General features: G+C 47.1%; 1 protein-coding gene across 2 annotated transcripts in view; it reads right to left on the reverse strand.

The window, feature by feature from the left end:
- Positions 1-15,556, reverse strand: part of LOC129381699 (solute carrier organic anion transporter family member 4A1-like) — a 74,974-nt gene extending 59,418 nt beyond the window's left edge. For both annotated transcript variants that reach the window (XM_055064759.1, XM_055064758.2), the window contains exons 1-3: positions 15,348-15,556; positions 6,319-6,671; positions 867-1,063 (exon numbers count right to left, since the gene is read on the reverse strand). In XM_055064759.1, the coding sequence (XP_054920734.1) occupies positions 867-1,063; positions 6,319-6,671; positions 15,348-15,380 (583 nt within the window). In that variant the 5' untranslated portion in view covers positions 15,381-15,556. The remainder of the gene's footprint in view (positions 1-866; positions 1,064-6,318; positions 6,672-15,347) is intronic.
- Between the last annotated feature and the right edge of the window lie 224 nt (positions 15,557-15,780).

The following is a 15,780-nucleotide window of genomic DNA, read 5'->3' on the forward strand; positions in this document are numbered from 1 at the left end:
GGCGTAATGCTCCCTCCTATACTTTTTCTTCCTCCATGGACCTGACCTTCGCAGCAGCACGTGTATGTAACGCAGCAAACTTGGAGGACCCAGATCCTCTATCTGTTCGCAACGTGCCCGGTCACGTCCGAACATGCTGCCAAGCATACTCAGTTGCATGATAAGGAAGAAACATGCTTGAAAAGCATGCGCGCGGCAAGAAAATGAATAAGCAGGTTGTACAGGCACTGAGAGTTGAATATCCCCAAATTGTTGTTTATTTCTTATTTATTTTGCATAATAGGTGATTTTATTTATTTTGCATGAATATCGCTCTAAAATGTTTTTGCAGGTTGGGTATGGATTGGGTGGGGTAACGCGGGTACTTTTGTTGCGTTTCAAGATCTATCTAAAGACTGCTTAGTAAATTCATATCTCAATGCCACCGCTTTTTATCGTAGTAGTATACTGTGCTTCCGACAATTTCATCTCTTATTGTACTGATGTGTTATCCGTGTGACTATTGTTAGAGTTTCTGAAACTTCGCCTTCTTCGCTATATCGTTGCTTCTTATTTCATTTAACTTTCATCGAGGGTACTGGTACAGACGCTGAATATGGGACCCTTGTCTGCCTATATGTATGAAAAAATTTCATATTCTTAAAGCACAATACCAATTTCATTGATTGATTGCATGGACTCCAACAGTGGTTGAAGATTGATTGATTGATTGATTGATTGATTGATTGATTGATTGATTGATTGATTGATTGATTGATTGATTGATTGATTGATTGATTGATTGATTGATTGATTGATTGATTGATTGATTGATTGCATTCATGAGCTTCAACAGCAGTCGAATACCCCAGCTCATGCGGCCGTACCGATATACCAGCTGGACTTCTGGGGCGTGAGGTTGTCGTCCATGTAGGCCACTGACAACGTGTAGAAAGGTACCGTGGAACACCCATGCACCAAGTTGGCGAGCATGAAGATGAAACGGTAGCTTCGGAGCCCGCTGCCTGGGGGGGACGTTGGTCCGCTCACGAACGGGCACAGGTCCTTCAGCGAGTGGCTGAACCTGGGGTCCCACGACAAACGAAGAACATCTGAATCGCAGGTCCTCTTTTTGGCAAATCCATCATCAGCCTATTCATGTCTGCTGCGGTACGGAGGCCTCTCCCAGAGATCCCCCAACTACCTCGCTCTTGCGTCAGCCGACTCCATATCCTGCTCGCAAATTTTCTAATTTCATCCAAACAATTCTCTGCTGTCGTCGACTGCGCTTCTTTTCTCCTGACATCCATTCTCTAACTCCAATAGACCCTCGCTTATCCGCCCCAGGCACTACATGGCCTGCCTAGCACCATTCCAAGCATGAAATGCTTTTAGCTCCCGTTGCCGGCGACATTTAAGTGACCTTGAGCCAAAAACCAGCGCCGTTATCCGGGCTAGTTTGAGAGAACAAAAGGAGTTCATCTGGGTAACCCGCTAAAGATAAAATTGTGCGGTCACTGGTACCCAACCCTTTGAAGAAGACCGCATTACATAGGCTAGTTACTTCCCAAATAAGTAACAATAACTATTCCTTCTGGATTCTTCCTACTATCTGTTCACAACATCACTCTAGCTGGAACTTCTAGTACGGTGAAGTTTTATTTGTCATTTCCAATGGCGACGTTCAAATGGCAGATACAGGGCACATTTGTCTACACTCTGAGTTTACACCCTTTGGGATGTATATTTGCCACACAACTATAATCGTCATCTGTCTTGCCCGCATTTCCTTTTCGTGAAAGCGCTGCGCTCGCTACTTTCCTGTCGAGAATGCTCTGTCATGCTGATAACACGCATGCCGTTCGTGACTTGGTATTACCGGGCTCGCCGCGATAAACAACGGACACGCGGGCAAGACAGATGACGCTTATCGTTGTGTGGCAAATAAACACCCCAAAGAGTGCAACTGTTTTTAGAGTGTAATAGTGTGGGGGAAAGTAGCTCTTAACAGTTTCGCTGTACCATTACATTAAGAAACGCCGTAAAGTTTCTCCTAGAAAAATATATTGCTCGAGGATAAAGGAATTTTTGAAGAAAATAAAAGCAGCGAAAGTTATGGTAATAATAGTTGGCCTATCCGGTGAGACTGATGATGCCGCTATCCGGTGCACGCTGGTAGATAGTCGCATGGTACATTTAATATTTCGCGGGGGCTTATTCCCTTCGGCGGAAAAAATCAACACACGATGTGTACCTTGCTTTGAACGTCTCATTTTCCCGTGTGTTACGATTCTGTACAACTCGCTAGTTGACGTCTCGACAATTAGGGCAATTAAAAGCAAGCTAAATACTTTTAATTAGCAACGTGTGTGTTAGGAACCAAAAATTATTAGCGGTTTCTCAACAGGCTTAGAACTACATGCACTTCGTTTTCGAATAAAACGTGAAGTAAGTAAAATACTGGGAGAGAGCAGGCAGATAGCCTTGGCAAGCCAACCTCCATTACAACACCCCTTCTCTCCTCCTGGGCCTTTTTTTTTTTTCGCGTTGCCTTTTGGGACATCGGTTCCCCACGGTTGACATACCTTCCAAGGCTCTGTTTTGTTTGCGATAGCCCTTAATGACGTCGTCGGCGTGAACGCACTCCACCACCCGTTCTACTCTCCACAATGCCCTCGGCGCGCTCGGCTGCCTGAAACTGCCGCCTCCCTACCAGATGCTCAGCGTCTACTACCCGTGGTATTTTCCTGTGTATTTTTGTTGCGGTAGCAATTGTGGAGACGCCGCCCTGGCGTGAGCGTGATGCCCAGCACAGCGCACATCGCACAGCGCACACAGCTGAGAAAGGGAAATATCGTCACCTAGCAACAAGAGAAGGCCTGACGACGTGACGTCTATCGGCGAATGACGTCACGGAGAAGAGGCCGGCGGCGCGCTCCGGGATACGGGTTGAATGAATGGATCGCGCCCTTATGGGCAACGTTAACCCGAGCGCAGTTATTGTTTCCCTTTAGGCATAGTTGAGCAGATGGCCCGCAGAGAATCGAAGGTGTTTCAATATTATTTTATTGATGCAAAACTATTTACGCGCTGCATTACTAAAACGCCCGTCCATAAAAAATAAGCTGGTTCAACCTTAGGATTGAGAACGAACTTCTGGTAAATGATGGCAGGGAGCATGGCGTATATTGAAAAGTCACAGTGCTGCCCTCTTCTTCAGAGTGACTTCTTTGCATTGATTTATCGTCGGCGTCAAAGACTTTGCCGTTCATGCAACCATAGAAGTTCTTCAACAAAATGTTAGCACTGCGGCATAACACATATCCCTTAACAACTTCACTGGTGTGCCCTTCTTCACATTCGGGACACATGTATTTATTCCAGTCTAGATTAGGCCCTAAACGAATAATTTGGCTTTCGAGGCGTTATTTTATACAGTGCCGCAGTCCATGTACTTACAACACCTCAAATGAGTTCAGCAATGGAGATACAAAACATTTGTGCAACTATATACAAAGAAACAGCTGCCTTAATCCGCATAATTCCAGCTTTTCTCTTCTTTGCCTTAGCACTGGCACCCAATATTGTCATTGATCTTGCGGAAACATGAACGCATAATTTTTCGGCCCCGATTTGTAATTTCTCCAGCAATTGGGCACGCAGCACTTATTAGGCATATCCTGGCATGAACGTAATCCAGATTCCGCAGCAATGAACGCTTGCCAGAGACACAACCACAATCGCAGCATAAGCGCAGAGACTGCATGCACGGTTCACGTCCAGAAAGAAAGTGCACTCGGAAGCATGTAGCAGCATGCCAGGACTTTTCAAAGCCCGCAGCTATCCAAGGAGCGGCAGGGTTCCCGGAATTAATCCAATTGTTATCGCCGTCGTCGCCCACTCGGTCTTCCGCGTCTCATTTTCAACTCACGTAGCTTCGTAGCACGCTGCACGGAACTTCTATGTAGGCCTCTTTTGCGTGACGTAGCTCAAGCGGAGAGGGTACAGCCCGAAGGCCTTAAGTTCTCTAGAGGGTGTTGCACCTACCCAACTGAACCCTTTCACGAACCTTCCTCCACCTTCCGGGCCTCCGCACGGCAGATTTTCCATACTGTAATGTGGCGCATAGACCACTCTGAGCGAAACGAACCGTAAACGTCCAGCCGAGTTTATCTAATCCGTTCTATGGGCACTGACAAACAACAATGGTTTTTACTCGTTTGGGGGGAGGGATGGGGAGGTCTCATTTCGTGCGCCACCGAGGTGCGACGTCCACGACGCCGCTTGCAGCATTCGCCATCACATCGACGTTCTGAGACGCCTTCAGCGCAACGCTAAATCTTGCTTTCATTTTCAGAGTCTCGTCTAGGGGTAAAACTACCACTTCTGTTCATGAAACTTCCCCGAGAATTTTATGTAGGGACAAAAGGTGGCACCAGAGGCGCTGGCGTAAGTAGAAGGTGATGGCGTTAGTAGAAGGTGATGGCGTAAGTAGAAGGTGATGGCGTAAGTAGAAGGCTCATTACTTTTCGAAGCGATATGGAGATGCCTTAGAGCACGCACCTTTAAAGCGAGATATAAGAAGGAAGAAGAAGCATGTGCTTGCTGCGGTAAAGCTAGGAAAACTATGGAGCATGTTTTATTAGAATGTGAAGACGTCTACCCAGCGGTCGATTTAGGCACCACTGGCCTCCTTGAAGCTCTTGGGTTCAGCGGGAGCAGTGGCAAAGCAAACATGTCCGCAATAGGCATTAGTAAGAGGCGATTGGTGGAAGAAAAGTAGGGAAAAGACGCAGACGTACAAAAGCACAGTTCGCACTAGGGGATCAGAAAATTTGGGTGTAGCAGTTCATATTGTTTTTTTTTTCTTTTTTTATTGTTTAACCTAGGTAGGACATTAGGCATTATAATAGAAACAGCTTGGTGGCGCAACCCACCACCCAGTTCCAAAGGGGACGCTCATAACATCCATCCATCCATCCATCCATCCAGTGAGCAATCTGGACGGGCTGCGCGATCATGCAAATCTTTCACGAGGAAAGGCGCCTCTCCCACATTCATTTCGGAATACTTGTAGAGTGAGAATGCAAGGGGCGCTTTTGACAAAATAACTTTACGTGCGATGCGTTTGTGTTTAAATTATACATGGCACCTCCCCCCTAGTAGCCTTCCTTGCACAAGCTGTTTCGCTCGGCTCTCTCTATTCGCACTTTGTCTTGTTATAATTAGTTGGATAAGTCAGTTATGCTTGGTTAGCTAGTTCACTGTGTCAATTATTAGTTGATTAGCTTGTAAGTTAAATATATTTGCTTGGTTATTACAGTTAGGCCGGTTATAAGTGAATAATTTTGCTATTTCAGATAACTTAGTTAATCGGTTGGTTAACTTTGTTAGATTGGTTATTTAATTAGTTTATGTAGTTCACTTATTTACTTAGTCAGTTTAGTTGGTGTATTAGTTATTCTGTAATTAGTTTATTCGTTGAGTTGGTTTTGTTATTGTAGTTTGTTACGTTACTTATTCTTGAGTTTATTTACTGTAATTACCAGTTTGTTAGGTTAGTCAGGTGGCTAGATTTGTTAGTTTAGTAATTAGTTGGTAATTATTTTATTGATTATACTAGTTATAATTTGTAATAATCCAGTAATAATTTTGTGTTAGTTTAGTCATAAGTAACAATAACTTTAGTAATTTCGTAATTAATTTAGTTATTACCAATTTCTTTAATTAGTTATTCAGTTGTTTAGCATTGTTAGTTTGAAACGCAGGTTGTCTTTACGCGCATTTACATAAAAGTGCGACGTGACTTCCTCTGTAGTCGGTTATACTAACGATGGAGCAGTCCTAGTGCGCAATTTGAATTATAAGTTAAGCCGCTGTTGGGAACGCAGTTGAACTTGTAATGAATTAAAGCGTTGTAGTCGTTTCAAAAGTGTTCGCTTTTAAGTTTCTGACCACTGTGTAGAAACAGGGCGGCAATTTGCACGCTGTGTCGACAATATTTACACGCCGACACAGGCAGTCGACCATTGCGCAATAGCGAGCGTACGCACAGAACGCTTGTGACGTCTGTTCGGCGTCTGCTGCAGTTCACCTTCTGCCTGCGCCAGCGCGGCAGTACGTCGACGGCGGACGCTATACGAAGCTTTCCCATAGCGTTACGCAGAAGTTCCATGACCAGATTGCTATCACTATATTACAACTGGAATTTGTCACGTGACGCTCAAGAGAGACTTTTTCTTACTCAAAGGCGTAAAACGATCAGTCTCTTTCTTTTTAAGTCTTCCTGCATGACAGCCGGGGCATTTGCACAGGCGGTTATACGGCGACCTATCGTACTTGTACTGCGGCGCGATGAAGTGGGGCAAGCTGTAGATGAACGAGCCGACGCCCATCATCGCGACGCCCACGGCCATGATGCGCGGTTTGTGCCTCTCGCTCCCGAAGAACGTGACGGGCGCCATGAAGAGCAGCGAGCCCACGTTGTACATGGACACGATGAGGCCCGACTCGACGCTGCGCAGGTGGAAGCGCCGCTCGAGCGTGGGCAGCGACACGTTGACGAAGCCGCTGATCACCATGCCCTGCACGAAGCCGGCCGCGCAGAAGCACGCCAGCACCCACTCGGACCTGGCGAACCGCTGCGCCACCGACGGGGAAAAGCTGAACCAGCCACACCGGGTGTCCTCGTCCTGCGCGGTATAATGTACCGGCAGTAATTATCTCCTCCTGTTGAGGCGTATACGTTTTAGCAAACTACTTGTTTATCCCAGTTCTGTCCAGCAAATATCACTTGCTTTAAGCTGCCGGTAAAACTAACTCTGCTTACCCACAGTGACTGCATTTTTTCTGCAGTATGCAGCGTGTTCCGAAACGTACGACTGCATTATGTATGCGAAAGCACCAATCAAGTGGCCCATTGATCAACAAACCTGGCGGCTGTCGTCTGTAGCAGCGAAACGGCACCTAAATTCCCATTGACTGCGACGCAACGTCACGAGCGGGCCTCGATGCAGCAGAGCTAGCGAAAGGGAACACCTGTCACTGCAAGAGCGCGCCAGATGTTGCGTGAGGGGAGAGGACATTGCCGCTATACCACTTCACCCTCACTCTCAGAAGGCCGCGCGCGGTCCGTATCTCCCCCTCTCTCCCTCCCACAGAGCTGCTGCGCACGCCTGCCCGCCTTGGTGGCCGCTGCTGCTTCCTCGGTCTCTCGTCGCGCAGGACATCGGTGGCATGCGGCGTTGGCACCGCAGGCTGCTCGCTGCTGCTTGCTGCCTCGGGCTGCACATACCGCTATGGTACATTACCCGTACCGCAAAACTCGAACAACCATTCAGCGGCGTTCAATTAGACGTTACTGCCTTCGCATTCATAACTCGTAAGAGGTGCTTAGGTGTCCTCGGATTTTCGAAAGCACAACCATCTTTAAAGGGTTGAATCTGCAACGTTTCGTCACCTAAGAGGAAAGAATAATTATTTATTTTCCCCTGACGCCTCCAGCCAGTAGTTGTGCACGAACTTTCAGCCGGAGATTCAGTCTTTCATGTGAAAAAAAAAAGACGCGACGTGAGTGGCTGCACCAAAAAGTCAAGGTTCAATTACTCCGGAATTACGAGGACTCACCTGAAAGAGTACAAATGATCTTCCTGGCACCTTGACTGTCATTCATTGCCGTCTGCGTTATGTTAAAGAAAAATTCTACGCGGTTGACACACCTATCAAAGTACATCATATTTCACTCTTCGCTCGCTTCATCGCCGGCATGTCATGCGTATGACGCCGCTCTTGAGACCCGCGCGACGAGTAGCACGTGATCTGCCGAGAGCGTCATCATACATACCGAACAGTGAGAAGGCTCATTGCTTGATGTGCGCTCCACGATTCCAGTGTTGGAGACCGCGTAATCAGCTCACTTACGGAGCGCCGCAGAGTGAAACTGAAATTAAAGCGACGGCACGCAACGTTCGCTTTCGAATAAATGTGTGCGCTTTTCGCTTCCGGCGCTCCTCGTCGCGCCAGCTTTGCGACCACGAGGGCTCGCGCTCGCCCACCGAACTGCTAGTGCCCCCGGTTCACGAAACAACCCCGGAAGGAAGCCCTCCGCAGTCGTCTACCACCCAACTTTCAGCCTGTCCCGCTCAATTTCGGGCGACACGCGAGGTCCGTACTTCGACGTCTGCGAAATTGCAGGGCACAAATGGCAACCCCATCAGAGAGCGTCCCAAATGCTATGACCGGGCGTTACGAACAAAAATATTTTCAAGGCCCCGAACGGCGGGTGAAAATGCGGTTATACGCACGCTTCTCGTCCGCCATTGCATATGGCCGCTCATTAACATAATTCGCGCTGCTCGTCGCACCCCAAATCATGGCGGGAAATCTCCACAATGGTGCCCCAGCGCAACGTGAGGCAACGTCAAATTGACGCTTACGAAAGGGCCCCTCCTCTGGCGCTCTTCACGGGATATTCCTTCAGCCAATCAGCAAGCTAACATGGCGGCTATCTTTAACCGCCAACCCTATATTCGTGAAATTGCAGGTGCATTGCACGGACTCCTGAACGCTACCTTCCATTTTATTATTAAATCGCTAAAGTGCAATATAGTTGCGAAGGACGTGCAAAAAAAAGTATTACTCGATTAATTTTGCAATCACGTCACGTCATGTCATGTTGATGAAAACCCACAATTGCATTTTGCAAAACTTCCATTTCTTGGCACAAATTTAAAACACGTGACCTCTCGACAGCCAATCAGAGTCAACATGGCGGATAATGGCAGCCGTGCAGCCGCCGTGCGTGTCGAGAAATCCCAGCACTGGAGACAGCCTGCATAGATAGCTAAGGAGACAGCCGAAACAGCTTTGATGCGAAGTAATGGAACGCATTTAGAGCCGTCTGGAACACGCTTCTGCGACCTGACGCCACCTCGCGACGACAAAAAACAAGAAGTTCAGAAAAGCACATTTAAGTCTGCATTTTAAGTATTTGCGCCTGCGAACCTATGAAAAAAGGTCGCAGTTTCGCCCGAAAGGCAAAGCATCGATTGCGATAGCCAATTAGTAGACAGCTATACGAAGTACGGATAGTACTTTTGTCGATCCTATGACGTTTGAAACAATCGCTTACTGAATTAACAAGCATGGTTTAAGCGCGTAGAAGCAAACATGAACACATCACACTCTATCCGCACAGGCACTCGCTGTCAAAAAACTGGTGTGAGCAAGCGCGGTCGCAGCAACGAGCGAAGTGACCTTCGTGCTGTCTATCGCTTCAACGCAAGAGCGACTAGAATGGAGCGCGCACAAAAGTATGAGCCTCTGCAGGTTCCTATAAAGATATGGCGCACGCGGCCGCTCGCCGCCGTGCGAGATACGCACTTCTTGGTGGAGTCGAAGCCGCCCCCACCACCATTCCCTCCCATCATGCCTTCATGCTTTCCTCCCTATCGCGCGCGAGATTTAACCGCGATCGTCATTCCCCTTGCGCCCGGTCGCGAAATACGCAGTAGCTGCCACTGCCCAAAGACGCATACCGTGGTTTGGGCTGAACTTAACGGACACTACGTCAAACTACAAACGCCGACGGTTTTAATGAGATAGTGTACAGGTCCACCTTTTCGCTGAAAATCCGGCGTCACTCACAGTGCCGGCAGCGATGCCCGTACAAGAAAAATCATGCCGAACCCCGCATCCTGATCCACGCAGGCCCTCCGCATGGCGCAGAGGCGTTACTGAACTATATAATTGACTTTCTCAAAGTGCCTCAGAAAATTCGTAAAGTTCAACTTGCACGCAACCTACTGACATGATGGCATCGAATTGTAATTTCAATATGCGAGGAAACATAACTCTGTTACGCGGAAACCCAAACACAAACCCCTTTTTCAGCTTCCGTTTGAGGTCTGTTTTAGCAGGAACGGCGCACTCCGCTCGGTTCCTTGCAACACTATCCAGATGGCGCTTGCCTCCAAGCATCCACGTAATGTAAATGGGCTGGGAGAGTGTTCAGGTATCTGTACAGGAAAAAAATTGGAGGAAGCTTAAGCTTCGCCTTCAAGAGTGAAACGCAACAGCGTTCCCGTCGACCCGCCAAGGGGTGTAAGACAATGTGCTACGGCGCAGCGATCACTTTCGAGGCGCCCGGCAACGGACTTTGCACCCACCAATTACGCGGTGAGCGTCGAGCAACGCAGCGTTCGGCGCGGCAACGAAACGTGCGCCTGAGCGAGCGGAACGAACCAAAGAACTCGGTGTCTCGGAGGGGGAAACGATGTACGCCAGCCAAACGTGGTGATCGGCACGGGCAGAGAGATAGACAGATAGTGATCTAAAGAAAGGAAGGACGCTTGATTCTGCAACCTGTGAGAGAGCACGGCGAAGCGTCGTCAGGGGAGAGGGAGTCGGGGCCGCGACGCGCCTCGCACCGGTCCACGCACAGCCCCAATGAGCGCGTGGCGCGCCACCTGTCGGGGCAGCGCCGTACATTGAGGAGGGGGTCTTCTGTGTTTGCCTCAAGAAGGCTCTGCGTGTGCGGAAAGTGCAGAAGAAATATAGTGGAAACGTACTTCGCTACTCGTGTAACTGCAAGTTCTGTAAGTTACATACTCATAATTACCGATATACACCGCAGTATAACTTTCTACGGCACGTTTTTAAGACAACACCGCATTCACTAGAGGCGCTTTCGTACCGCTTTTAACCATCGAACTCGTGGATGAGTGAGAAGAGAGACTCAGCCACGAGTTCGACGGTTCAAAGCGGTACAAAAGCGCCTCTAGTGAATGCGGTTTTGTCTTAGAAACGTGCCGTAGAAAGTTATACTGTGGTGTATATCGGTAATTATGAGCATGTAACTTACAGAAGTTGCAGTTACACGAGTAGCGAAGTGGTAATAAAAAAAAACTCGAGGCTGAGTGGTAGCGTCTCCGCCTCACACTCCGGAGACCCTGGTTCGATTCCCACGCAGCCCATATTTGCAAATTGTTTTTATTTATGAATTGCCTGCCGGGATTTTCCGCTCACGGCCAACATCGCGGACGCCGACACCGACGACATCGGCTTTTCTGCGACACGAGCTCCTTAACGCTATCGCGTTAAAATGCTCAAGCTCACAATTGTAAACTTGGGGGACGTCAGGAAACGGCTGTTTACTTCGGATGGGGATGCATCGCCGAAACCAACCAAGACGCCGTTAATATATGCGCCAAACTGCCACCAGACGTGACAAGCAAAGATGTGTGTCCCATGCAGCAATGTACTGGCCTTGACATAAGAAACCACTTTTGAAAGCATATATTATGAAACCACAGAATATGACAATAAATATATTCGAGCATTTGTTCAATATTCTGGATAACCTCTGTGTCGTGCGCTAGACAGTCTTCGTTGGTCATCCACCTTCACAGAGTGGAATGGCTCATGAACTTTTCTTCAAACCCTTCGCTACGGCGCTAAGTCAGCACTGATGAAGCATCGCCTAGGCGCTGGCTGAAGCAACGCTAAGTGGCCACCGCGCATACTATTTCCTGCACGAGGGTATGCCACTAGTTTACTGGAATTCTGCTACCTTGTTGCTCATTCTTGTACAATACTCATGCGCAGTGCTGGTTTTACGTTCGTTATTGTAGTATCCCCCCAACCCGCTTGTTCCTCATGTTAATACGCCGCTTCCCGTGGGTTGCAGCGATAGAAGTCACCGAAATACTTGTGTAACATGTCCGTGACAAGCCAACTGCCTCAGTCTATTTTCTTACATATGTAACTCATTCATTCATCGTGCATTTTCCCACAATGACGTTGAACGACCAGGCCTTTCTACCAGAAATAAGTTGAGAGCAATGGTTTATTTAGTTCACAAGAAGAAAATTGTGCAGAAACCACCTAAGGTGATTTTCAAACGAAGCGGACCGTAGAAATCACACATACTAGAAAAATTCCGAGGTATACTGCTGATGGCGACAGCGGTATTTGATGATGGTGGCAGAAATTATCAATGACATGCATTGTTAGATGGCATGTTACCGTGACGGCAATGGCATCAAAAGAATGATGCTGCGACGATGACCGCAGTATGACAAGAAGGAATCGCACCGGAATCATGACAGCGAGACGACAACGGCACGAGGGTAGCGGCACGACAACAACGGAATCCCGACAACGTTGCGAAAATGGCGTCACAGCGGCTGCGTAAGTCCCCTGCCTTCTCCGCTCGGTTACTCCACAAAGACCATATACTCCTCGACACTATTTACTTTGGTATCACGCAAATCTTGCTCACTCTATGAGTTTGCGTAAGTGAAGCTGTGGTGAGCTGGCAAGATGAAACGGTGCATCCCGACAAGAGATACACAGCGGACTTCGTCGACGAACGCTCTCCGCAACCACCTGCCCAGGCGGCAACGACTTGACTCAGCCGTCATCACAGACTGCACAATTCAAACCTTGGGACGCCCCAAAGTTATCGCGAGAGGGCTCGCCAGTCTCAACAGTTACGTAGTTTGCGTTATGCGAAGAACGGGCCCCGTAAGTATGTGTGTCGCGCCAGAGCACGTGCCCTTTGCGTCGGTGTCTTTGCATCTACGTAGAAGGTCTCGCCGGCGACCACGAGGACGGGCGAATGAGCCATTGAAAGTTACGCCCTTTAGGATTCATATCCCATCACCACTGCTGTCATATTACTACTGTCATCGCTGTCTCACCACTACCGCCATACCCCCGCTCGCGTCAGCTAGGCCCACAATTGATCGCCTTACACAAACTGTTGATCTATCCGGTTAACGATTTGCAGAAACCCAAACGTTGCGAAACCATCCAGCTACCTGCAGAATTGTTCGCATAACATTGATTTCCACAGCGCGTAGGATATGTACAATGTTCTGTTTATTTCTTGTCCATCCGTCTGTCGGTCTATTTTGCTCCCATACGTCATCAATTCTTGGTCGTTTCATTTGTATCCTACTCGGCCTGTGTGTACATTGTTTGCGCTTTAGTCTACGTGTGTCGTAACTGTCTCTCTCAGCTGCCTCCTTGCTCAAAGCTTTATGCGGCTCCTGTTTACGGAGAAAACCAAATCGAAATTTATTACTCAGGCAAACTTTCTCGACATTTCGGCCTCGAGCGTGTGCGCCCATCTTCTAGTCGGTGGACGTGCGTCTGCTGCCTCAACTTTAGGACAACGCGCACAGTACTGGCTTTAGTTGTTAAGGGGAAGGTTTAACTCGGGAACGGCGTTTATTTCCCTATACAAATGCATTTAAAACGCATGAATGCTCGTATCAGACAACCGCTGTTGTCTGATGCTAGCAACTCTAGAAAGCAGAAGTACACTATAGCAATCCTAGGAAGCAAAATTACCATTTAGAACGTAAATTTTTTCACAAATATCGCCGAAAATTGGTAAGTTTCAAGAAAACTAAACGCCCGAAATTTACACATCTGCAACTCCGCACTAATAGCAGGTATTGAAGTTCTGGAAACTGCCCCTTTGTGAGCGTCTCAAGTGTAGAGATGTGATCCGTGACTTTACAGCTTCTGTGGAACCGTTACAATATTTACGAGGAATCTGCAACAGTCCTACTCACAAACAAGTCGTGTATTTATTAGTGCTGCGAAATAAAACAATTTTGTACACCTAAGCCTTTTCCAACCTTGTTATAACGAAACAGCATATACCGAAATAATGGACATTACAAAGTGAGTGAAATCCTCCTTGAAGTAACCATAGAGATTGATATTGCATTACGTGCACCAATAGATCTAACGAAGTAATCGATACAACGAAGTAGCTGTGCCTTCCCCTTGAACTTGCTTATAGCTAGGTTTCCCAGTTTTATCAGATGAAGTTCGCAGAACTGAAGTTGGAAGTTGAAGAAACATCACCGCTAATTATGGTCAATCAACGCGAACAGCACAGAAGGCTTCTTTTACATCGATTCCCTCAGTGCGTGGGATCCGCATATTTTTATTTTGCAGTTTTTAAGAATTAGAAATTGGTATCATGAATTGAAAATGTACTGACTAGTGCTACTTGATTTTACCTTTTAAAATGCAATAAACCATGTCAAACACAGTGAGGAAGAATTGCTGATAAAAATTATTTCTCCGTTCCCGTGCATTTATATAGGAACTCCCAAGCTAAAGCTTCCTCTTGAGAACTGTGATACTTCATTGTTACAAAAACATCTTGTCGTTTTGTCACCTGTACAGTTAACCCGGCTTTACGCGTGAAAAATAAAAAATAAAAGAGGAGACGCCCTCAATCAGTCCAATTCGCTGCAAGACTTTTTCCGAAAGAAAAACTCGCAGCGTTGATATCCGTCTGACATGAGACTGATGTTTGTTCAGTGAATCTTAAATTGCGTGAACCAGTGATTCTGGGCGATCGAAACACTTCATTGTCATAATTTATCGCACTAACGGGAACCATCACTGTTTCCATCTGCTTACCTGGCTCTTCAGTGAAAACCTACAACTTTGCTTGAAAACAAGCTCCGAAATAATATACAAGCTATGTCGTAAGTGTATATGGAAGCAAAAAATACAAGTAACAGTTTTGTCCAGTGACACTGAAAAAAAAAAGATCTTTTACGTACACGTAATCACTGTTCATGGAATACTGCGTTACCGGGGGCATTAACGTGAGCAGCCTAGAGTGACTCTAGAGCAGCCGGGTTGGTGGCGTCACCTTGTGACGCCATCTTGAGGCTCAGAGTTTTCATAGAAAGCAGACAGAGTTATTATTCCAGTAACTGACCATACGCTGCTCATCTGCTCGTGTAAAGCGTCGGCAACATTGCTACCCATGACATGCAGTCCCTTTAGCTTTTAATTGCTTCGACGAGATCGCCAGTATTGCACAAAAACACAATATTGCCGCTGAGTAATCATCATCATCATCATCACCATCTGCCGTGCTCGTTTACTGTAACCCGGTATTTCTGTAAAAAGTGGCCAGGCTTAACCTTTTTGGCTCTCATAAAGGAACAAGAAGGAAAAGAAAGAACCGAGGTATTCGACTTTTTCTTAGATATAACCGCAGTGGCACTATTACTTGCAGAGGTCATCATGGGCAATACACAACAAACTGCCCAACAAAGTTGTTCGTATGACGGCCGTCACGGTAGCTTAGAGCACTGCACGGGGGATTTCTGTATATGTGAGCTAGGCTTTCACCTGTCACTAGTTCTCTTTCTGTCCACATTGATTTGCATTTTCCTTATTATTTTTAGGTCTCAATTAAACGCGTAGCCATTATTTTCCCTGCGCTTCAGTTGGTAGTCTCTACACAGCAGGCACTGGATCAAAAACCCAAAATGCTTTAGCGCGAGGACAGCCGGAGTGAACGAACAGACTAAACTTGTGCATACCCGCGTGCTCGTCGACTGCTTCTGCTCCTCCATGGTCGTCCTGTCACTGTTTTTGTTGACACCCCGTCGGTCTGGGCAGGTCGGTCACCTCGTCTTCCTCTTCTTAGTCCACAGGCCATAGTTTCATTAGGAAGCAGCCCAGGATTACTTCTCAAACCTAAACGACTGCATAAAGAAAAAAAGTTGATTCAGTCGCATCCAGAGTGAAGTTTACGGTGAAAGTAACTGGCCGCACAATAAATTGCACAACGTTATTAATTGGACAAAGTTATCTTGTTATAATTCACATCCTGTACCTCTCAAAACAAAGGAGCTGCTGGTTTCAAAACTGTTGCAAGAGTTATCAAATCAAATCTATTTTATTCCATCCACAAATATTGCGGGAAGGGTCTGAAAGAAATCGGATCTATCCTCTTGAAAAGCTTCGAGCCAC

Source organism: Dermacentor andersoni, chromosome 11, assembly GCF_023375885.2.
Source record: "Dermacentor andersoni chromosome 11, qqDerAnde1_hic_scaffold, whole genome shotgun sequence".
NCBI lineage: Eukaryota > Metazoa > Arthropoda > Arachnida > Ixodida > Ixodidae > Dermacentor > Dermacentor andersoni.